General features: G+C 36.8%; 1 protein-coding gene across 1 annotated transcript in view; it reads right to left on the reverse strand.

Moving 5' to 3' along the window:
• Positions 1-24,848, reverse strand: part of LOC112989257 (dynein axonemal heavy chain 5-like) — a 164,038-nt gene that overhangs the window by 44,411 nt on the left and 94,779 nt on the right. The window contains exons 57-65 of the mRNA XM_064506773.1: positions 23,711-24,375; positions 22,160-22,440; positions 21,609-21,824; positions 17,128-17,295; positions 11,254-11,472; positions 9,511-9,687; positions 5,790-5,984; positions 2,563-2,718; positions 2,099-2,281 (exon numbers count right to left, since the gene is read on the reverse strand). Of these exons, the coding sequence (XP_064362843.1) occupies positions 2,099-2,281; positions 2,563-2,718; positions 5,790-5,984; positions 9,511-9,687; positions 11,254-11,472; positions 17,128-17,295; positions 21,609-21,824; positions 22,160-22,440; positions 23,711-24,375 (2,260 nt within the window). The remainder of the gene's footprint in view (positions 1-2,098; positions 2,282-2,562; positions 2,719-5,789; positions 5,985-9,510; positions 9,688-11,253; positions 11,473-17,127; positions 17,296-21,608; positions 21,825-22,159; positions 22,441-23,710; positions 24,376-24,848) is intronic.

The following is a 24,848-nucleotide window of genomic DNA, read 5'->3' on the forward strand; positions in this document are numbered from 1 at the left end:
CTTTGAACACAAATAGTGGCAACAGCTTCACTATCAAAGTACAAGATGCTGATAATTTTTTTTTAATTACAGGAGTAACATTTAAAGCTGAGATAAATAAACACTTCTTTGATCATATATTTCATTCATCACTATAGAAGTCTTTGAGAATGTCTGGACTCCTTTAATCTATTACTGTAGCTCAGTAATCATGAAGTTGTCCTCTTATTTGTAAGAGCAAACTTGTTTTTCAGATTCTCTGTTTATGCTTTGTCTTTTCTTTGAGCAAAATTTATCAGAGCTCCATTGGTTCTGGCTATCTATGGCAGGACATTTGTCTCGTATTGGGACAGAAGAGACAGAATAATCATGATTTCTTCATATATGATAAAAGAAAGAAGTTTAATAAATGTTGATCACTTACAACCCAGTGCAGCAAGAAGCACTAATACTGAGCAGTTACCCTTGCAGTTTGGTTCAGCTGATACACAGCACTGGATTAATATTTTTCAGTGAGCATGTTTTTGCCCCAAATTGCAGTCTAGGTATTGCTATATATGTTCAACATGAATTCTCTAAAACTTTTGTCCAGAAAAAAACACAGTGAGGTATTTGTGTTTGTGAAGCCTAATAGGTACTAGTATCACTTTTCATCTGAGAGTTCAAAAGTGCAAGCTTGTATACAGGCTTGTGAGAAACCAACTTCACTTACATCTTGGCAAAAGGGATTTAAACCTCTGTCTCCCATCAGAGGTCCAGAGTCACAATGCTACTTGTTACTTGCTCAGGATATTCCCAGCCACTCCTGCTGATGCTTTTCCATTTTGCTTATATAAATATGTACTAGAGTAAAGTTTAAAATTCTTGAGTCTCACATCCCTAGTGCTTGTCCCAAATGCTCTGCTAAGTGGATAGCTTTTCCTCAGTACCTCCTTTTCCGGTTTTCATGGAACAATTCACTAAGCCAGGAAGTTTGGGCATAACAATGACTTTCTAGTCTCTAACTGTGATTCTCAGACTTAAAGAAAGGCACTTAGATTCCAGTTCTTATTTCAGTAAATGCTTATTTGAGCAAAGTTGAAAGACATCAGCAGGAGAGACTGAGCACCACTAAAGCTCAGTGGTTAGAATGTGCTCTTGGGAAGTGGAAGGAGGAGGAAAACATTTCATCATGTGGGGAACTGCTCTCACACGAGACGTCGACCTATGATTATTGAAAGCAGCAGTTCTTTAATCTTTGTTACTTTTCTCACAAACATGCAACTGTGAAATGTTCCATTTTAAATAAGAAAGTCATCCCATTTTATAAGAACTATAACCTCTATGCTTTCATTTTAATGAGAAAGGAAACAAACACTTTATTTTAGTGTGACTGGACCATGATATTCACTTATTTATTGGTATGACTGCCACATTAAAAAACAAATGTGTCCCCAATGCCCATGATGGATTGACTCCTAAGTTTTTGGATCACCAGGCTGTTAAATTAGATATCAGACAAAAAGAAATAGGATCGATCTAGGAATAAAGTTAATTTGGAGGACTTCTCAGATTTTGAATTAAGAAGTAAAAATTCTGAAAAAACAAACTGGGAGAGGATTTTCTTCCTTAACTTTGCTTCCAGATAATCAATGGAAATTTTAGCAGGTGCAGGCTCAAGTAAGAGTGGAGGGCTACTTAAAAATACCATATCTCCTTGCATATTACAGCCTAGTTGGCAAAAGTAGTTCAAGTTCCTAATAATTTTTTCAGGAAATTCAAATTAAGTTTAAAAAAAATCAGAAATAAAAGAGTTTTCTGACTGAACTAGGAGACTTTGCTATATATGAAGGAATAAAGATGCTTTATTTATATCTTGTATATGCCTGAGATGTATTTTTAATGAATAGTTTCATTTCTTCTCTTTCAAAGGCCAGATCTTAAAAAAATGTTTAAGCGCCTCCATCCCATTAAAAAATAGCTCCATGTTTTTCTTCAAGAATGCACGAGAACTTAACTTTCATTCACAATTTTGCTTTTGCATTTGATTTTGGACAAAACAAAGTATATACACTTATAGTGCAAATACTGAACAAGCCTTCCTTCTGTACAAATATTGCAAACTACTAGATCTAGATACCTGCTTTTCTGTGAGGATGACACGGCCAAGGAGCTGGTCTTCCAGCCCTTTCATAGTAACTGTAAAGTCGATCACTGTTGTTCTTGCGCTGATTTCTGGAGTATAGGCAGGATTGGCCAATTTTGTTGTCATATAAAGGGTAAACCCCTTCATCAGATCTACCTCCTTGTCACCAACTTTCACCTGAAAATAAAATGTATTATTTATTTTTCTAAAGCTGAATGCAAAAAATCAGTTATTTTTTTTCCAGTGAAAAATGGATAAACCCTTTCTTTTTACTTTTTCATTTACACTTTTTAAACTTTCTGCCTAACGGGTAAAAAAGGAAAAAAACAAAACCCATGGGTTTACTACTCATCTTCCTAAGTGCTGCAAAGGTGTAAATCTCTGCAGTATCCACACTATCTGTTCACCCCGCATCTGTCCTACTGTCTTTCTACTTTCGTGTTCACAATTCATCTTACTTTGTGCGCTGAACCAGATTTTATGAAATTTTTTTCCAAAATGTTATCTAGAGCAGGATCAAGTTCTTCTCCAACATCTTCTATTAACAAAGGTCGGCCAAGAGACAGGCAGTCTTCTATGTGACTTCTGAAGAACCTGTGGTTCATGGCTGTAACCTAGAAAGATTGGTTCACACATATTTGCAGCACATACTTGCAGCACACAGAAAACAGTATAAAATCTATTATAACTTTCAAAAATTGTACTCATCCTGAGATACCTACACAAATTATTACAATTTAGGGACCAAAACCTGCCTATGCTAAAATTAATACATTAAGAATAAGAATTAATTAAAAAGTTAATGAATGCTTTTAATGTTTTGCTTTAAATTCAATAGAAAAGGGGACCACACATTTTGTTTTTCTTTAGTTATCTACCTACCTATTTACTTAGCTATCTGTCTATCTGTGCAATCACTGTAGTATCTTAATACCTCTTCAATATTAATGTCTTTATGCTCAAAACACTAATAAGAGGTAAGGAAATATTTATAGGATTCAGTCAGGGAATCAATCTTACATAGGACACCTTGTCTCATATCAGTTATTGAATTTCCACTTCAGTTTCCATTCCCAAGATCAAGTCTTAAACTTGCTAAGTATTACAATGACTACTTTTCATCTATTTAGATTTAGTGCATTTACGATAAGCCTTTGAGATGAAAATTGAACCATCTTCCCAGAAGCCTGTTATGCCATAGTTTTGGAGTCTGTTCTGACTAGAGGAATATAGGATAGCCACGGTTTTTTAAATAACGAAAGTCCTTGTCTTACAGACACCACTCTGAAAAATGTATAATTAAGATATCTAGAAATATATTACACAGGCTTAAAACAATATATTATTTAATAATTAATACTATGTTCCAGCACTCCTCACTTTTAGCTTTTTTAAAACTTAGGTATATCTGTATTCATCAAAATATTATAATGCCTACATTTTCAGTCTGAATGAAACTGATGGAGGAAGCTGGTGTCTCACTGATCGATAACGTAACTCTGACAAGACCATTGCCAATGAAAATATCCCAGGTTAAAGGCATAATCTAAACACTTGGGTATTTAGAGTCTTGACATAACCCTGTTCCTCCTTGATTTTACAGGGGGAGAACTCAGATGTCAGCTGACACCTGAGCCAGGATGTCTGAAAGTCCATAGTTGTCTCAGTTTTCATCAAAAAAGTTTTCCTGTGTACCTACAGGTTGCATCTGTATCCAAAGCTGCAGAAGTGCTGAGAATACTGAGCAGCTCAGCAGTTAAGCCACATCAAGATTTACAAATTTCATAGGCTGTATATTCACACACACTGACCACAAGGTAAGCCTGGTGGACATTTTTCTCTGGCTCATCAGTTAAATGTGGTAACCTATAACGTATAAATAGTGGGGAAAGAGGAAATGGTATTGAATATACATCTCCTAGTCCCTGCTTTGGTGAGTATGCAATATAAAATTCTAAAATAAATACTGGATCAAAGAATTAAAGGCCTGTGTTCATAGTTCCTTCACATAGAATGTGCTCAGGCAAGGGACTAAAGCAGCCACATGGAAGGCAGGCAATACACAGTCACTTCCATGCAGGGGAGGGAACTGAAGCAGGAGCTTGGAGAATACTTAATCTTTTAAGGTATTGGAGAAAAGGCTATACAACATGGCAGAAAGAGTCAGCATGGGTCCCTAACTGAAGGAGCTTAACATTGTCACTCCAGAGCTGAGCTTGGCACCTTTCTGAAATCCTAAGTAGGAGATGCAAGTCTCAAAAAGGGTGGGATATGAGATACATCCTTCTATTTATTCTTTTCTGTTAGTTTATCAAAAGAGCCTTTCTTGATCCAATTTTGGGAGGACAAAGAAAAGTCTGATGTAATTTAGAGGAAACCATGTTATCTACTCTGTTGGAAATCAGTAGATTTTGTGTATGAAATCTACTGATTTCATACAGTCACAAAATACATCAGCTCTCCTATGACAATAATTCATATGTTTTAGGAGGACTTTTTATTCATATTTTTAATAAAAACATTCATTTTTTTCTTCAAAGATCTTTGAATATTGTCTTATATTTTTCTCTTTCTGCTCAGTTAATACTTCCTGCTGCTAGTTGTGTTTCTGTACCATTTTTGTGGCCATGCACCACAAAAATCCAGAAACTGGATCTGATGTGGGGTTGAACACTGGGCCTTTCTCATGGGAGCTAGGAAATACAGGGATAGGACAAGCTCCAGAAGGGCAAGCATTTACTTAACAATATCTCCATGATGTCATCAGCTCTTGAGATACCACCATCTTTAGCTTCTTTTTCATTTTCTTTTCTTATCCACACTCCCATTTTGAGTGGTATTCATGTGATAATCTAAAGTTGTAGGATAGATCTGAATCATTAACAACTAACTCTTTGGTGTCACGATTAATCCGGCCTGAAAATACATCAAGTGCTCAGATTTTTATTATAACCCATTTTAGCCATATTAGTGTAATGCAGCATGGAGGGTAGACTGACTAGAAGGGGGAAAAATGGTTTTAAATAAAATACAAGACCCAGATGCCAAACAGCATGCACTGCTAGATGAAAAGCAGGAAGGGTAGATAAAGTAAACAAAAAATATATTTATCACATGCCCTTAATCATGAAGATGTATACTAAATTTGCGTTCTGTGTTTGGTGTGCCTCAAAAGATGGCTAGATTTCCACTCTACCTCAGGCCACCATTATTTCCTTCCAGTTCCTCCCTTTTTCCTTTTTTTATTTTCCTCTTAAATGGATGATCCTAAAATGTTATTCCTATGCAACATGGCTGCTTGATATAACTGCTTGATACTGTCTGGTCTTAGTTTTGCAAGTCATTTACTTTTCTCTACTAGTAATTGTCTCTTTCTCTATGGCAAACAATTAAAAAAATTCATCTTTCAAATACTTATGGCATAATATATAATCCTAGTTTGCTCCTGAAACTGTCTCTAAGAGAAAACAAAGTCGTACAAGTTATTTCACCCTGACAGATACAGGTCACAGATTCTGCCTCAGTCTTATTTGAATTTCTGTGAGCCCAACAGTATACCATGAACATCAGATTCAAATTACCATAACACATGGCCAAAGTATGGTCATAGGAAAATAGTTGTATTGCTAACTGTGATCTGACATCACACGCACGCACACAGACAAAATTTAAGTGAATAATTTACCTGGAGTTCATTATCCTTTTCCTTACTTTTAATCCAGATCTTTCCTTGACCTTGTGGATCAATCAACAAAGGATATCTAGATGCTTTTGTGACAATGATGCCATTCTGAATTGAGAGGTCATCACTTGGAAGACCCTGGAGGTTCCATTCACCAATTGTAGCATTGTCAACAAGCAAACCAGTAAGGTTCAGATCCTAATAAAAATTACAAAATTAGTACCAGTTTGAAGGGTTTTATTAAAATGTTTAATGAAGTTGCTCTTCCTATTCTGATCACAATGGGTAAAAGAATATATTTGGTAGTAATTGTTTATCTTTCCTTTCTTTAAAGTCCAGTGCCTAAATCCTGAAAGTGGAGGAACAATGAAAGTGAATCCTGTTCAAGCTTTGAACTTCCACTGACTCTAAGTGACATAAATGGCACCAAAGAAAGACAGCAGAAGTGTCAGAGAAACACTGTAGCCAGTTGCATATCTAATGACAAGCTGATTTTGATATTGGCAAAATCTTTTCTTTTTGCTAGCTCAAGAGGAGGGGTTGTCTTGTACAGAAGCACTTTCTCTTGCTGTAAAGTTACATGTCTTAGAATGCCCTCCAAGTGTGTGTATGTGTACAGGATGCCTTGTGGGAGACTCAGAGAAAAGATGGCTCCTACTGTATGAAAGATTGGTTCATTCCTATGAACCAATAATCATGGACTATCATGGAAACATATTATTGCTATAATCAGAGCTGTCCCCAGCTCATATACTCTCTTACAGTTTGATTTGTATAGATCGACTAATACACTGTATTTTATTCACTATGAACAGTGACTGTCCTCTCAAGAACATGTATGTGAGGAAAACAGTGATTAAAATCACAAATTAAGCTCTCCAAAATAAGAAAAGTAGCTTAATAACAATGTGATTTAAAAAAAATAAAATTGAAGAGTTTTTTTTTATTTGTGTCTCACATTTTTCACCTCTAGAATTCCTATTTTTAGGCTTTTTCTACATGCAACATGTCAAAAAAGAAAGAAAAAGCCTGAGAACCTCAGAAAAGTCACATAATTCAGCAGCTGGGTCCTGAGGCAAAATTACAGATACTGTGAGACTTGTGATAAAATCATGAGAGTTACTCATACCAGTGGCTGCAAGGCTTAAAAGCTTTTTTCCCCTCTTTGATTTCCTGTACTCTGATTATTGAAGAATCAGAATAAAGCAACACAAAGCACCCTCAGAAGACAGAGAAATTTTAATAATCAAGTTTCCAGTTATGAAAAGGGAAGCAAAAAATTTAAAAAGCTAAAATTTTCAGCAATATGAAGCTAAACCCATATTTAGTTCCTTAAGTAGACAATTTTCTATTTGTAGAATCCAGCTTTGAAAAAAGCTTTGACTTTTTTTTACTGAAAGTAAAGTTTCAGTCACCCTGCAAATCTGAAATTTGGTTTATTTAAGTGCCTAACTACAGAGCTAAATGACTAATTTTAAACAGCGCTCTCTGAAACGTTACACCTAAATGACTCATACACCCATACCCAGTTAGTCTGTGACAAAGTAAGGCAGATGTCAAGCCTTTTGCTTATACTACAAAGCTGCCTTCTTTCCTGTGGTGTGAAGTACCCATCTGCCGCCTTTTTGTGAGTTCTCAATTCACTGAAAAAAATCCTAAAACTCTCTTCCCTTCCATACACACTCATTAAAACCATAGTCTTCTCATTAGGGGAACTATCTAAACAGAACGATAATTGTCGCTTGAAACTCAAGTTAATGGTGACATTCTGTGTCTAGCCTGTACATTTGAAAAAAAGATAAATTAGTAACACAGAAGCAATCAAAAAGTATTCCTCAAATTTTGAAGGATGCAGCTGAATAGCAATGTGGTCAGAATATCTTCAGAGAGGCAGACTGTAGTTCCTTATTTCTTGTTTCCTAAGGACATTATACATCTAAGTTCTCACCATAAATGATAAGAATCTTGACAGACGTTCCTCAAGGTAAGTAACTGATAAGAACATTTTGTACATTGAATTTGGGAAAAAGCCTCCCTGGGATGAATGAAGTAGGAGAACTCCCATACCACACTGGTAAAGAATCTTGCCTGACATTGCAGTGATATTGGTACAATGTTAATAAATCCATCTAGACCTTACATAGTCTGCACTGTATCATAGTCCCAATATGGAAGCTGCTCACTTCAATAAAAGTACTATATGACGTGGTAGGGAACTGAAGCAGCAGATGGGATCACAGTAGCTCAGCTGCATTTTAGGCCTCCTCTCCTAACACAGAGTTAGGCCATTTGAGAAGAAGCTGTGATGTGAGGTACACTGAGAACAGCCTTATTGGTGAAAAATCTACCTGGATTTAAGTTTTTCAACTGGAGCAAGCTAAATTGATTTAAAGCAAGTTTTAAAAAATCCAAGTTTGACTTAACTTAATCATTTCAGCAAGACACTTAAACTAAACTAAATTAAATGGTGTGGGTACACAAGCAGAGGGTATGAGAGGAGGGTGTAAATAATTTTTTGACTGCTGATAAAGCAGTAAAAGCAGCAGAGTGCAGAGGTGGTACTTCCTGATTAAAAATATATAATGGTGTGTTCAATAATTGGGTGTAAGTGTATTTTTATGCCAACTGAGAATTAATCAAGCTACACTAAGATTAAAAATGAAGTGTGAAGCTTGAAGAAGGAAAAATTGTTTAGCTCCATTTTGCAGACATTTTCTAGCAAATATGGATTATTCAAATGTACTTACGTAATTCTAAATGAAAACCATGGAACTTTATATTATTGGACTACTTTGTTGATTTCACAATTTAATATTAAGAATAGTAGGTTAAAGAATTTATGATGCAATCTGTCAGAACTCTGAAATATATGAAAAAAGCTTTAATGCAAATTCTTCCTTCATTGTCTACATTTATAGTTCAGAGTGAAAGGTGCATATCCACAGAGAGAGCAGATTTCTAATGGCAGCACATGAGCCTATATGTAAGAGTGGAAATGGGGTAAATTTTGTTTGGCCCCTGGAAGATGTCTGGGGAATGTCACCTAGCCCAGAAGCCACAGACCAATCCTCCCTCTCTGTACCATCCTGTGGGCCTAACTTGGGAGCTGCTGCCTCAAAGACTGTCTGGGAAGCTCTAGAAGGTAGAACAAAACCAGTTGTGGGGTGGGATTCTCAAACGTACATTCACAAGTTACCTGTATAAGGCAATAGCAATGTTGAGAGAGACAGTTACAGCTAGTGCTTCCTTCAATATACGTATTTTCTGCTTTTGCTGAGTACTAGATGTCCCTGATTTGCTTGACTTTATGACTGAAATTATGGGCACAATATGATATCTGTCGAATACACCAACTATCGAGGAAAAATGAGACTACCTGATGGATACCCTTATGTTAAGATAAATCTGCTCTGATCTGGTAAATTTACCTCATTTCCCATATAATGCAATTTCCTCCCAGGGTACCTGACCTCATGCAGTATCTCTGTGTTGGATTTGCCAGATCCCTGGCCTGCACTGATGCACTGAAGTTTAAAGAAGAGTTTAAAACATTATTTTTATAAACTCTGTTATTAACTGTCTTATTTTTTATTACTAAAAATCTGATGGAATGTGACAGCCTACAAATAATCTTCCAGTGAAGTATTTTTCTGGAATTAAGTGCTTGAAACATTATATCTCTGCAAGGAAAAGAGTAAGGCCAGGATAGTTCAGGAACACTTACATTACTGTACGGAATCTTACTGTTGTTCATTTCTTTCTTCCACAACTGCAGCAGTAAGTTCCTGTACTCCTGATTGAAAGGTCCAGAGTAAGAGAGAAATCCAGTGGCCAGAAGAACATTCCCCACTAAACAAATAATTTGATTCTGAAGGTTTTTGCTGCTTGCTGTCCAACGAAGCTGTATATGAAATATTATAAAGAGGTCGTATTAAACAGACATGAAACTAACACGAAGATCAAACCTACATATCTTTTCTTTTTCCTTCTTTCTGGTAAATAATTGCTCTTTGAACCAGGAGTATTTTTGGCTTTAAACCATTCCTTTCAGAAGTATAAGAAGTTTTCGGAATACTATTTCTTCCTCTCTCTACAGATTCTTATTCCCTTCCAGTCAGCTACATGCAACCTTGGTCAGGACCTACACACTTTAAATTGACAAAATACACAGTGTCAGTTTTGTCCAAGGTTCCAAATATAGGCTCTTGTAGTTTTGTCTGAATTTTCAAAAGTAGAATGGACTCATAGTTCTTAAAAGACCTTATCACACAAGGCTTCAGAAAACCCATGTTAAGGCACTGTAAGTCCTAATTTGGTGTTACTCTTTGTAGTAGGTAAACAGTGGAAGATTGGCAAGGAGACAGGTGCACATTAACCAATCAATTATTCCAGCTGCCAAAACACTTGGTGTGCAGAAACCATAAGGAATGGCAGGTCGCAACCCTTAGACTTGCGCCACATAGGCATCAGTCTGGACTTGTGTACTCCTAGAGAATTACTGCTTCCCTTGTTATCTGTATACCTAAAGAATTATCACTTCCCTTGTTATCTGTAGCACATGCACAGTACCGTATATTGTAATCTATTAATTCACCTTAAACTCACATCCTCCTGAACCTCGCCATGGGCCAATGCTTTGCAGTGCCTGAAACAGCCCAGTTGCTTCCCCGCAAGGCTCCTGGGGTTCCCCTTGTGGTTTGGGGATTTCAAGGTAATAAACATCTAACAACCTTACTCCAGAGTGGTGTCTTCTACTCCTGTTTATTTCAAGTATCAGTTACTACCAGTAACACTCTTTGAAATTATAAATTCATAAGAAAAACATGCCAAAGCACCTAAGATTTCAGACTGATATATTTGAAATACAGCAATGCAAACAAACACTGAAGTCCGGGCCTCACAGGGTTCAAGGCTAGTAGGATTTCAAGGAAGGAATCATCAAAGCTCCCTTTGGAAACCTTCAGGTTCCATTAGTCACCGAAACCAGCAAAATCAACATAGGAAAAGGAGTAGGAAAGGAAAACGTCAAGCTTAGTGCCAAGGATAATGATTAGCTCATAATTCTGTCAAAGGTTCCAGTAGCAATCTGAACTTAAATTATAATTCATAAAATTAGTCAAGCTTCAAATTACTATTCTTGTATCCTTGCTGAGAAGAGAGTAATGCTACTTATGAATATTTTAGGGCAATTATTTAGGTTAAGTCTAATTCCTCTTCTTTCTAAAGCTTAAAGTAATTTGACTCCCTGGCTTTAAATCTAAACTTTATCCCAATACAAGTCATATGATATGACATAAAGGTTCATACAGAAGAGTTAGACAACTCAATAAATTGTTTTACCTCATTAGATACGCTGAGTTGAAGCCAAAAACACACACACAACTAAAGTACAGTGACCTATAATACCAAGACATCACTTTATTCAGCACCTACTTTGTGCTGGAAACCTACTCATATGTGCTAGTACCTTTTCGCCACCTAATCCTTCAATCAGAGCTGTGGCATTGTTCATCTTCCTTCTGCATGCCTCCGCATCATCTAGTAAGGCCTGCTTCTCTTCCACAGCACTATCATACATGGCTTGTACTTGATCCAGTTCCATCTGTTTCTCATCCAGCTGATTTTGTGCATTATTCAGTTCAGTTTGAGCAGCTGCAAGCCTTGCTTCTTGCAAGACTAGATTTGCCTATAAACATTTTAAAGTAGAGTGGTTAATACCTATTATTTGGCAAGTGCAAACAACACTGCTGTAAAGGCACATATCCTACTGTACTGGTACTTTTAAAAATAATACTTTTTAAAAATAACAGCAGTTTTTGCTTTATTTACTTTTCAACCTAAAGCTGGAATGCAAGCAAAACATTAAAATTATTCATTGCAATCTTAAAATGTTTTCAAATAATATTTTCAGAATGATCCATTAATCACATAAAGATGAATGATTTGAAATCAACAATACATTTGAAATAGCTGTATACTAGAGATACGTGGTAATCCATACAATGTTACCTGTAATCTCCTCTCAGTGCAAAAGAAAATTAAGATCGTGCCTCACAGATTATAAAATGATGATAATGGAAACTACTCTTCTCCCTTCTTTTCCCACCAATTACTTCTACAATACATAACAAAATAAACAACAAAAACAAACGTACATACATACTTGCATTTTTTGCTTACTTGCATACTTGTACACAACATACTTGCATTTTTTGCTCCTCTGGAAGCTAAAACTCTACAGACATTTCTCACCTCTCTGTATAAATTTGAATGATTTTGAGACCTAGGCATGATGAAAAAAAAAGTAGCATGAAGTCTGGTGGATTCCAATGGACAGGTCTGTCAGCTGGGAGTTAGAGAAAAGTATCTGTACTAATCAACAAAACAGTACTGCTCTAGGAGTCCAATTTCCAGAGAATAGCCCTGTCAGCAAAAAAATAATTCAATTACTGTAGCCACTGCGTTTGCTGACAGGTCCTAGATATAGACAAATACATTATAACGGAGATAGCCAGCAGAATGGTCACTCATAAAATTTCCATCACATAAGGATGCTGAAATATCTTTATTCCGCTATTATCAAAGAGCACATTAAACAGCACCTCCTAGATAAACACTGTTAAATCAGTAGACCAGTCTTGTTAGGACCTGGCCAAGCAGATTTCAGAACCCCTGATATTATTTTTTAGTGAATTTTGGACTACCAGGAAAAGTTTAAATGCTGCAAGGGTTCAGGGTAGATTATTTAATGGTTCCTTTTATCCTTAAACTTTGTGAAGGCAGAAAATGGGAGCTTAAGGCAAAGTTACGACAGATTGTTTCAGCCACAGGTGACAAATAGTGAGGTAACACAGAGAGCAAGATCTTTGCAGAGTTGGGAAGAACAGCCTAGGTAGAACAGCTGGAACAACAAGAAACTTGCATCTGGCTGTGTGGACTCATATTTCACCTTAATGTTTACTACAGCAGTACACGAACTTCAGTGGAAAAGAATGGCCACGAGAATTCCCAATACCTATGAGCAGTGATGCATTGTAAATATATATATATATATAAAAAACAGACCTCCCTGCAGCAATAAACTACTCAGAAAGGTGCAAAAGACTGATAAAACTGACTTTTTAGCTCTTAAAAGGCTACCAGCTTTGAAGATCTGGGCACAATGAAAAAATATATCAGATGAGTACAAGGGAAAAATATACTGTATTCTAACACAAAAAATCCCCAAATTAGTTACTCAAGACTTTATATGGATCTTTAGAAAATGACTTAAGATAAGAAATGATTTCATGGATAATTCAGTCAGAGTTTTTAGCAAATTTGAGGGTAATCACAACAAAGGTAGTAATACATTTTGGTATTAGTTTGATTTGGAGGTTACTTAATCATATGTGATGAACAATGGTTGTTTGCACAAGAATGAGCACTAATGTACCAAGCTGACCAATATATGTGATTCCCCAAGGCAGAGAGACTACTTGTTTTAGATTACCCTATCAAATCATCACTATTTATTTTCTTCCTGCCTTTTTTTTCCAACTCCCTTTTTCAAAATTACACAGCTACAAATACCACTTTCATATTGACATCGCTAGCAGGTTGGCTGACAGCTTCCTGCTCAGAGTTTTGCCATGAGAGCAGGAGGCAAGTTTAGCTGTGTAAGAAGGCTATTACTGTTGCAAAAAGCTTCTTACAAAGACTTCCAGCGAATTATAGGAGGGAATGAAATGTTTCCCAATCACAAAAAACCACTGTGGCCTTTCTAACTTTAGTGACACTGCTATGCAGACAAGCTTCATACCCTTCATTTCATCCCTCTGAGTCACACAGCAAAGAAATGATTCAAAATTTATTCCAGTTGAATGTAATGGAAGAGCCTGAATAAATGGACTTTATGTGAATGAATCATGAGGATTCAAGACACGAAATCCACATTCTTATCTGAGCATCCAGTTAGGGGGCCTATATTTGCCTTGGCTTGCATCAGAGCAGCAGCTCCAGCCATTCTTTGCAACTGGCATTGTGTGGATCCACATAAACAACCCTCTCTATGTCTGCTCCAGCCAGCTCCTCTACCTGATCTCTGCATCCATCTGCACAGGCCAGGTATGGAGACGGTCCCTCTGTCCACAAGAGGCACAGATAAAACAGTCAGCCAGTTATTTTGCCGCTTTCTGAGATGCCCTTGGAGAAGGCTGTAGCAGGTGGTGAGACGATCTTGTACCTTTTAATCTTTTTACATTCCATATAAAACAGGAAAAATAAGCAGTGTTACAGGCTACAGCTATAATATTAAATTAAACATGTCCAGGACCTTTCTTTGGCACTGAGGTTTACTGGCATAAAACATTTAACTTTCCGAGCCTCTAAAACAGTACAGTTTCTTGCAAATAGCCTCATGGAAATGGTCCTTGAACCAGGCTAGCTCCTAAAAGTTGCCCACAGATTCTTGAGAAAGTGCTGCTTGGCCAAGAACAAATTCATACTACAGACCACTCTAACAATCTAACACTGCAGATGATCACTTACTAGTGGCTAGTAAAATTCCCTAGCAGTGTTTAATTTACCAGCACTGACGTAGCCATACATTCCTCATCAATTCATTGCAAGCTCAGTTCTGCAGAGCACAGGCATTTAAATACATGTTTCTCTTAAAAAAAAAAAAAAAAAAAAAAAAAAAAAAAAGTTCACATTCTTAAATGCTGTCCCAGTTCATGAACAGAATCCCAGCACCTCACAGGACCAAACCCAAATCATTGAAAAGAGCAGCTGTTTCTCAGTTAATTCAGAAAATGCTACTAGACATAGGAGAAGCCATAAGAAAAAGGCAACTGGATCATCGCCACAGGTAAGGAAGAATTAAGCTTTCCTGGTGCCTTTTTTGTTTCAGTAATCTTAGCTTTCCAAGTTCAGGGATTCTTACAGTCCATGGGGATGCTGACCAGGCCACCAGAGGGCTTGTACTCAGACCTTACACATTGTATCTCTCTGCTCATGAGCCTTGGTGGATATGCTGGGTGATCAACTTTGCTTTTTTATTCAGTCCTTTCCTGGGCACATGGTGTCTGACTGATGTCTCCTCATGGAAATGCAGTCTCACACTGCTCACTGACCTAGACCACTGTTGATCTTTCACATAAAAAAAGATCTTTCTTCTAAAAGATCTTAAAACCCTAGGCGTTTTAGTTCAGTATGGAGACAAGCAAAAGCAGAAAAGGCAAAAAAGACTTGCACTTAAAACAGCATTTTACACAGAGAATCCTCAATATTAAACAGAATTCATAAGCTGTAGATGAACTTTTTCCCTTAATAATCATTCCAGCCTAAGGAGAACTTAATCAAAATCACTGGAGACCTCTCTAAGGGAAATTATACACTTATACATGCTGTTTAATTGGAGGCTAACAGATTAATAGCTAAAACCAGGACTCTCTGATTCTTCAGTTATATTCTTCAACTACTGGACAAATAGCTGGTAGTGTGTCAGAATTATCAGGTTAATCCAGCAGGCCTGTTTACTAGATGACAAACTGGAGAGGAACAGCTCATGGTCATACTGAAGGTTTATAGGAAAGGAGTATACACACATGATGACTGCTGTAGGATAAACTACACTGCATTGTTGGCAACATTTGGTTACATTTTTTGTGTTATTTAACTGTATGGTTCTAGCTGATGACCCAGCTGATGGCTGCAGGCTGTATCTAAAGAATGTATGTATACATTTCTAGGGATGAATTAATTTTTGCACACTGTATTTACTAAAATAAGGAGCATTAGTCTATTAATTAGTTTTCACAGGTTGTCACATTTAACATTAACAAGACACTGAGTCTCAGTTAAGATGCAATTTAAGCATACATTGGAAGGTTCTTCCAAGTGTTGAAGGGAGTTTGTCTCCCAGAACAGAGGTTAGGATAAAGCAGTTCTATTAAATCATTCAGTCCACCTGCTTTTCAGCACAGGATGATTCCCTATACCAGTACCTTATGCAGTCTAATTGCACAACTTATTTTCAATTATTTTCTTAGCATCATTCCACTGCTTCCTGTAATATCCCCTGCATACTTTGAACATTTCTTCCCTCTGTCATGTTCACTTTTTAAATATTTGTAACTACTATTACTACTAATTATACTTCGCCAAGAAGTGCATGCTTAGGTTTTCTCGGCTCCAGTGTGTCAAAAATGTAAATACTTGAATACAAAGTTAAATTTATACATAATCTTAAACCATACGTATACAACTGAAAACTGCAAAAATATTGTTGCAGCTTTCAAAGAGTTGTATCTGAGTATAAATCCACTACTTCCGCTAAGTATTGTTCTTTTACATCTCCCAATAGCTGCATTTCAAATTCTATTTTCATTACTGAATGTCTCATTATTTGAAAAGGGAATTGCTATTTATGTATCACAGAAATATAGTCTTCTCTATTAATTACCTGAATCAAAAATATCATGCTTTTAAGGGAATGAAATTAGATTTGACCAGATATACTGTAAGAATAAGCCAAGAGTTTCAAACATACAATTAGTATACTACAATTAGTATACTACTTATATAGTAGGAGACTGAATATAAGTACAGTGACCAATTGATATGTATTTCTTCAAAAAAGAGCAATAACATTCCCCTATAGAAGCAATGTTTATAAAACACTATACAAATATTCAAAGTTTTTCTTTTTTCATATGCCCATAAATGAAACACTTCCAAGACAATAAAACTATCTTTAGGAATACAGTTAATGACATTTGATCTCTTTCTATAATAGTTTTATGAAAATTTCACTGTTCAGACAGAAATTTTCTATGCCAGTGACTGCTTAGTTTATTATAGATACAAACTGTACCAACTTGACTCTTGCTTGGCACTCAAAAGTTTCCTTAGAAGAGCTGAATTCCAGCTAAATTCATTAAATTCTTACTTCATTCAAATTCAAATTCAAAAACTTCTGTGTCGAGCATGGTCTGTCCTCTTCCAGATACTACTTGAAATTAGGGTGCCTGGCACCAAGGCTGAGAGCAGAGATAGTATCAGTAACTCCTGCTAGCAGATAGTCAGGTTGCGAAAAGAACCTGTGCACTAAGGGCTCTCATGGTCAACTGATTGTGTTCACACAATTAACAACTGATCACAGTGTAGCTGCCCAAGGGGGAAGACATTGCAGGGACATCTTTAACCTTGAAGTGCTTCACTTCACCACGGGGGGATAGAACCAATTTCTTGAAACAAGAATTTCATGCTGTTCAATATCATTTTTAGACAAAATAATACTACTTTTTTCCATTCAACTATGGTCATCCCTCAGAAAAATAACATGAACAATATGAAGTACCTTAAGAGGAAGGACTTCTTTATTAATACCATAGAAGTAAACCATTGCTTGTGTCCACGAGCAAAGACCTGCTACATTTCCACACACTTTTTTAGCAGTCTCCAAATTATAATCCTCCATATCCAAATAAGGCTCTAAAAGCTCCACAATTTCACCTGTAATTGAGTCCTAGTTAATAGAAAGGAAAATTTATTTTCAAAATTGGATTTTAGAGTAAAGTCCACAAAAACATTTTCCTTTTCAAAAACATGATGCTACCACTTCTTACAGAATTTATGCATTCAATTGTTTATTCACAATTTACTGTGTTCAGTTTCTTTTTTCTTTGTGTCTTCTTTTTCATTTGTTGCACAGCAGGGAAGAAGGCTGTTATTTACTTTGTGATTGCTCCTGAACCTGTGCACCCTGAAACCATTATGTAGTTTATTGCAATCCTGGAAATAATTTACAAAGGCTGTATTGAGATGAAATTTGCACGGAATTCCCACCCTGCAACGAACCCTCTGCAGAAGGGTGAAGGATCAGTTTTACATGCGTTTATTTTAACATACTTCCCTCTGTTTTCTCTCTTATAAAAATTATCTTGTTTTAGCTTGTGGTCCATCCAAGTCTAGCTATATAGTCTAGGGCCTCTTCCACATGTAAACTTTAAGAAAAAGGTGTAGACACATTCATCTCAAAATGCTGGCATATGGAGCATCTTCACCCCACTCCATAATAAACATTCTTTCTACTTTTTGATTATTAATCATTTTCTAGTACAACAGCAACCATAGTCTTGTATTTGGTTCTGCATTTCTTTTTCTTTTGGAACAGAATAAAATACTCCAGAATTTTGTATACCTGTCATACATAAAAGTTTGCAGTTTTCAAGAGGATTTCTGAAAGGAATTTATTGCAGAAGGACAATTGAAAATTTCTGAAATTACATAGGTATTAATTTAAGAATAATTTTACAGTGTTATAGTTCTGGTTTTCATTCATTTTCATAAAACTTTCCCTAGGATTCCCTGGACTGCTCAGAACATGGACAAAAAGTGGACTGAAATGTAAAATTGCACAGCGCACATTTGTGCTTGGAAGCAAAGCACAAACAGTTAAAGAAAAGTAGTGAAGCCACAAGGAAGACAGAATGATGCAAAAAGCTCTACTTGTGCACTTGAAAGCTAGCTAGCTAAAACGTGTCTGAGAAGGGCAGGACCCAGCGGTAAACACAGCACAATTTTCCTAATCCTAAATTCAGCTGGTATTGAAGCTATTCTGTTCCAATTCAGACCACGAATTGTCAGTTAATTAGTTCTGTAACTGTGAACCACTTTGAAATTGTTTGTGCTGAAAAATATAACAATCATTTTGGGGTCTGATCAGGCAAAATCTAGTGTATTGTTTCTACTTCCCTGGCAGAGGCAAGGCATCACTCATTCTGAGGTCAGTGCTACAACTTCTCCACAGTTCCTTATATCTGCCAGGTGGGGCTGAGAGGCTGGAGACAACTGGTGATTGACTAGATGGGGGACTGTAAAACAGGAGCTAATAGCTGTTCCCTCTCTCTATAAATCAACACCAGAGGTGTTCACAAGACAGAGATATGGAAGCGCACATGTCTCTATAGCGAAGAATGGCAGTGCAGATGTGGGGTGAAGTTCAAATTACTGCATTTGGAAAGCTGGCATGGTTGGCAGCAATGATGCAGTTTACTAACAAAAAGTAGCAATATACAGGCCAAACTTTGATTCTGCCACAGGTTCATCAGATGCTCTGCCAGGCACTACTCCGCTTTGATTCTAGCCAAAAAGCCAGAGAATGAGCTAAGGCTGAGATACAACCACATCTCTTCCCACCTACTCTCACAACTATTAGCTATGAAGGAAAGAGCAAGCTATTTCCTTTCACTCTTGTAAAGAGCAGAAAATGAGTTTTGTGTGAATTTCTTATTTACAGTCAAGCAGAAAATAGTTCCTATTTCCATTGCAACATGTTGACTTCATTTTGCATTCAATATCCCTATTTGACTTATAGGATTTACAGATACTGCTCACACTTGTGGCTCCATGACAACTCAAGCTGCTCTAAATTATTGCTGCTACAGCGCTGTACCTTCTTTCCTCTTCTCCTCAACCAGAGGTTCTTGTTACATCTTTAAAGCCTTCACCAACATTCAGTAAGCTGGTCTGGGAGCTAACGTTGCAGAAACCTAAGCCAGCAAACTAGTGATTAGTTTTCCTCTAGGCTAGCTCCCTGAACTAGCTCACTGTAGCATCAGACAAGTATCAGTGTGATCACGAAAGAGGGTGTCAAACATGCAGCTAGGGGAAGGGAATGGGTGAGATTGCAAGGAACTGACCTCACTTTTTTGAAACTACCTTTTTATGTGAAAGGTAAAAAGGATTTCTTTCAGCTGCTCACTTCATTATGCTAATCTTGGATGTTTTCCCCCTTAACAATCTTTTGAGAACATGAAAAGCCAAGTCTTTGACAATGGTGGTTAATCTATAATGATATAAGTGCCAGAAGAAAATGGAATTCATCTCCTTAAGCAATGTAAAGACTGGAAGAGCTTATACACAGTAACAATGGTAGAGAAATTAAGAACCTTCCCTTTATTGGCAATGTACTAATGCCTTTCTTTTAATAGAACTAAAAATCACCCTCCATTTCACAGTGTTAAGCAATATACCCTTTTAGTGGAGGTACATAGCAGAAAGGGCTATCTTATATCTGTCCGATCCCTAGCTACTATAATAATAATAAAGACAGTGATTATATTATTCCTAAAATTAGATAAAATGATACTTTCACTATGAGCATTTGATAAAATATCAAGTAGTTATGGATAAACATTTTGATTTTTTATTCTCCTACTCAGAATTATGAGCTAGCAAGATGGCAAGGATGAAGCAAAGACCAATCAGCAATGGCCTAAACCTTTGTTCAAGAGCTTGAAAAACTCCAGTTCACATTTTTCCTTTTAAATAATGAATTTTAAACACAAGGAGCTACTCCATCCCCTGACCCTCCTTGCCTAACAAAATTAGGAAATACCATAAATCTCACAAAAAAGGGAGCAGTGTAGTCTATTCAGAATTTGAGACGAGATGAACTTTCTTCTCTTATATACCCTACTCTAGAAACAAGAAATGAGACAGAACGAAAGCATGTGAAGTACTTCATCAGTGATAGAAGTATTCTAGTGTTTTTCATCACATTTATCAGTATCACTTACTGTAAGAACTCAGTCAATCCCACAGAGGTTGTTCTGACTTCTCTGTTAAATGTGTTTCAAACCACCAGTAGGAATGCATACAGTATTAATAGATGGCAAAACTGGAAACCTCATTAGAGATATACTTGAGTAAGGAGCGCATAATTAGTCTCCATTACCATTAATCTAATTTCTTCTTTCTGTTTAGTTAAGATAGTGCTTGGAAAAATGGCCAGATTGACAGCCCCAGAAAGGTCTACAGAGGCAGTGCAAGTTTCCTCATGCTGTCTTGTCAATCGGCTTCACAGGGAGAACTGGCTTCTGGGAACAATGAGGATTATGGTCCCAAGTCTCCTCTACACAACAAAAACATCCCATTAAAATAGGCAATGGCAAAATGTGCAGCTGAAGAAGATTCAATCATCAGTGTAAATATGAACAGAGTATGTTCTGCAACACTGTGGAAAACAAGGGCTTTGCTGAACCCTGCTTGGTTTTCTGGATTTCAAAGTTGAGCCATGATTCTGCCATCCCAGGGCCCAGCCTGGCACCTCCTCTTGTCTAGCTACCTGTGACATCTTCTGTCTCTTCCCAGCAGAGAAATTCCCCTTGTCTGACAGTCCAGTTAATTTTGTTGTAAATGTGACAGGTTTCTGCCTTGACGGAAATCAAATCTGTATTTGTTTTTATTTCTCCTACAGTTGAGACTGAGGTTCTCAGTTCATTCCCCTTCCACTACTTCTCTAGTTTATAGTAAACCCAAAAAGTTACTCAAACATTTCAGTGTATTTCTGTTACAGATGCTCAGTTCCTTCTGTATTTCTTCCTGGCTTCTGATCAAGCAGTTCTGGAGGTAGAGTTCTGGAGCAACTTATATGCAAACAGGCTTGGTAGCATTGGAGATGGTGAGCAGGATTTTGTGAGCCATTTAAAAAATCAATAGTGAGTCCTTTTAAGGCAAATCTCTACTGAGGAGCAAGAACTGCCTGGATAAAAATAGGATTAAGCTTCTCAAGATTTGATCTAGTCCTTGGAATGCTTGTGTTTGCCATCCAAACTGAGTGGCCCAGGAGAAAGAATACTGAAATAATGAACCATGAAAATGGAGAGGAATACAGTCATGTACGTACATGCAACTACAGGTACAAAAAATAATCTCTTTTAAAGTACCTGTGCACTTCAATTCCTATGGATGATACAGCACACAAAATATGAGGACACTTTCACATGCTCTGTAAAAATGGTTATAGAAGTAATAATACCACTATTAACTGCTTACCTTCTGGAAAGTAAGCAACATGCTAAGAAATCCTGAATTATTCATTAGCTTCAGAGCCTCAGTCCATGATGGCTTCACACATGGGCGTTCTTGGTCAGGTGTTACTGAGTCTATTTTTCTTTGGAATAAAAGTAGCACACAATCCATAATCCGCATTATCAAGTGAGGAGGTTTACCCAGTTTGCGAACAGTTGCAATGTCAGAAGGTTTTATTGTCTAAAAAGTTAGAGAACAAAATCATCCACTTATTTAAGCTATCGCTTGATGATAGACAAAACTGTTTTGTTTAGGGACTACATATGTACAATTGCTGCAGGCCACCCAGAAGCAGTACTGCAGAAAGCCCTTAAAGGTAGTACCACTAACTGCTTTATTACCTTACAGTAGAGGAGGTACTGCCCATCTTAGCTCTCCAGTGCCTGCCTCTTCAGCCTTCCTCTGTGACGATTAATAGATCAATCCTAGTCCTTTCAATATTTTTGCAAGTCAGAAGTGTAAGCGCTATATTCCACAAATAACAACTGTTAATTATATGCATGTTCAATTCTGACCTGCAGGGCTGCCTCAGCTTCTTCCATTGCAGGTCTTGCAGCTTCAAGCTTCTCCTCTGCTGCTGCTTTATCAATGGCAATGTCATCTACAATTGCCTGAGCTTTGTCTTTCACCTTTTGCACCTGCATTTTCACCTTTTCGGCAGCTTGGGCTTTCATAGTCACTTCCAGTAATACCTCATCAGCTTTTTTTGAAGCTACAGCCAAATCTTTCTCCTTCATCACTAGCTCTTTGGAGAGCTGATTTACTGAAATCTCAGCTTCCATCAGTTTTGTGAGACCTGTGTAGAACAAATTCCATTTTAGCAATAGGAAGACATGAGAGAGAAACCTCAGTATAGTAAGCTGGATACTTAAAACAAGTCACTCAAATTCATATTTAGGAATCCCAGTGAGTGATCTGATTTGTTGAACATGAAAATAAAGGACAGGTAACATTCATTTCCTATTTAGTGTTATTACTGTTTTTTTTATGGGTAAGAAACTTCAGAATCTGTTCTTAGATCACTTGCTTATATTTTTATGTAAAGGGAAGGATACTAAGTAATGCATACACATGCACACACACACATATTGGAAAGCATTAGTATTGTGAATGGCATTCTTAAGTCTGTGAGTAACATTAGAAATCCATGAGATCATAAGAAGTACTAGACTGTTCCTAAACTCCACAGAACACAGAAGAGGAAACTGGCATCCTGAGCAATGCAGAAGAAATGAAAAGGAGACTATGCTGAACTTTCTAAATTCAACATTACATGAAGATTCAGATGAAACGGGAGGAAGAGGAACTGAAGATTCTTGAGCAATAAAATGCTCTAATATTTTTATCAAACAATGAGAAAGTCATATAGAAAAGATATAAGTATAAAAATCCTTATAAAAAAAATCTATGCATGTAGATCAAGTAAATCTTTCTAACTCCCGAAGCAATCATGAATGTTCCTTCCAGGCAGCCAGCCACCCTCTACCTATGAAGATATGTGTACATAGCACAGTCCTGCAACTGGCTATAGCAAGACAGGAAACATTTTAAGGGTACAGTCACCACAACACTATCCAGTTTCAGAAACTGTTTAATTGGTGACTGCATATGATCTTCTGCAATATAAAGACTATTTTAGGAATTTTATATTTGGCATATAACTGTTTCTTTAAAAAAAATCTTCAGAGTGACTGAATCTGAACATTTACTTACTTTCCCTCAGCTTTAATTTCAGTATGTTCGAATGGGGAAACTAGGTTCTCAGTAGTTCCTTGGCATGCATACGTGTAGAAGAAGGAACTTTAGGTATTTTAATTACTAATTAATACTAAATAAAAAACACACCTGCAATCTGCAACATTTACAAAGTTAGTTAAAACAAAACCTCTACATATTTATTACATACACTCTATATAGCTGAAAACATATGACAACCTATTTTCAAGCGAAAGTGAGCTCACAATTTAAATGCCTTAAATCTCTATGAACATAAGAATCTGTATTTTTACATTCTTATACTTGGATTTTTCTCACTTTTTTTTAAGAAAAAAAAGAATTTACATTACCTGTTCTCATGCGTTCAGACAAACTTCCAACGTTGGCAAATTTCTCTTTGTAGATGGTTTTGTAGCCTCCAATGAAGGACAGGTAAGATTTTGGAGTCACAAATGTTTGGCGTCTGTATCTTTCAAAGTATTCAATACATTTTTCAGCTACAATATCTTGAAATGTTCCCATAGTGTTAACAACACTTAGTTTCACTTCATCTGTGCATTCAATACTGTAGGAAACTAAAAAATGCTGTGCAACTGCTACAAGAGCATCTTTAGGCCAGCGCTGGAACCAGTCCATGGTACAGCCTGAAATCAAACCTGGAAATTTTAGTGCACGAGTTCTGAATTTTTCCCCAACAGGAGAAAAACAAAGAATCACATGCAGGTTATTGCGAACTCGAGTAAGAAAGTAATCATAAAGGTTTTCGCCAGTGGGAGTACGCCTTGGGTACTCCTTTTTCATTGCCGGTATCAGGTCTTCCATGATTTCGCCTATTTCATCTCGTGCAAAAAGATTTGAAACCTCACCTGAAGCCAAAACATTGTTCATGTACTCAAGAAAAGACTCATCTCTGATTTCATTGTCTGTGAATATAAAGGCAATGCCCTTTCCTTCCTGCCCAGCAGTGCGATACAAAATTTTCAGGTCATTCAAAAGGTTACTGGTGGCATATGTCCTAGGAGAGAAAAGCATTAGCGAGAAGAAAAAGTACGGATCATTTTAGGAAATATCTATCATCTGGCTCAGTTTCATTTAGGCAAGAAAAAAACCTACATATGAAATTAATCCACACTATCTCCTGGCTTCATTTTGAAGTGTTTTTTTTTCTTAAACATTGTGCCAAAGTGAATAATCAGTGCCATATATTATGGGAAGTGAGCTAAAATCAACAGACTATGATGCTGCAAAAAGCTGGTAAGAGTAATACTATGTCTAAGGGAAGTGATGCTGTAGTAGTGATTTGCCTCACTACAGTTCATGTACTTAAGCTCTTTATTAAAACTGAAGGTTAGTATAGCTGACTTACACTGGCAAGTAGGTTCTATTGCCTGTAACCGTTACATAAGGACAAATGGATTATCTTTTGGGGATATTGAGAGTAGGGTGAAGGAAATTATTATGAGATAGACAAGAATAACCAAAGTTCGC

This window comes from Dromaius novaehollandiae, chromosome 2, assembly GCF_036370855.1.
Source record: "Dromaius novaehollandiae isolate bDroNov1 chromosome 2, bDroNov1.hap1, whole genome shotgun sequence".
Classification (NCBI taxonomy): domain Eukaryota; kingdom Metazoa; phylum Chordata; class Aves; order Casuariiformes; family Dromaiidae; genus Dromaius; species Dromaius novaehollandiae.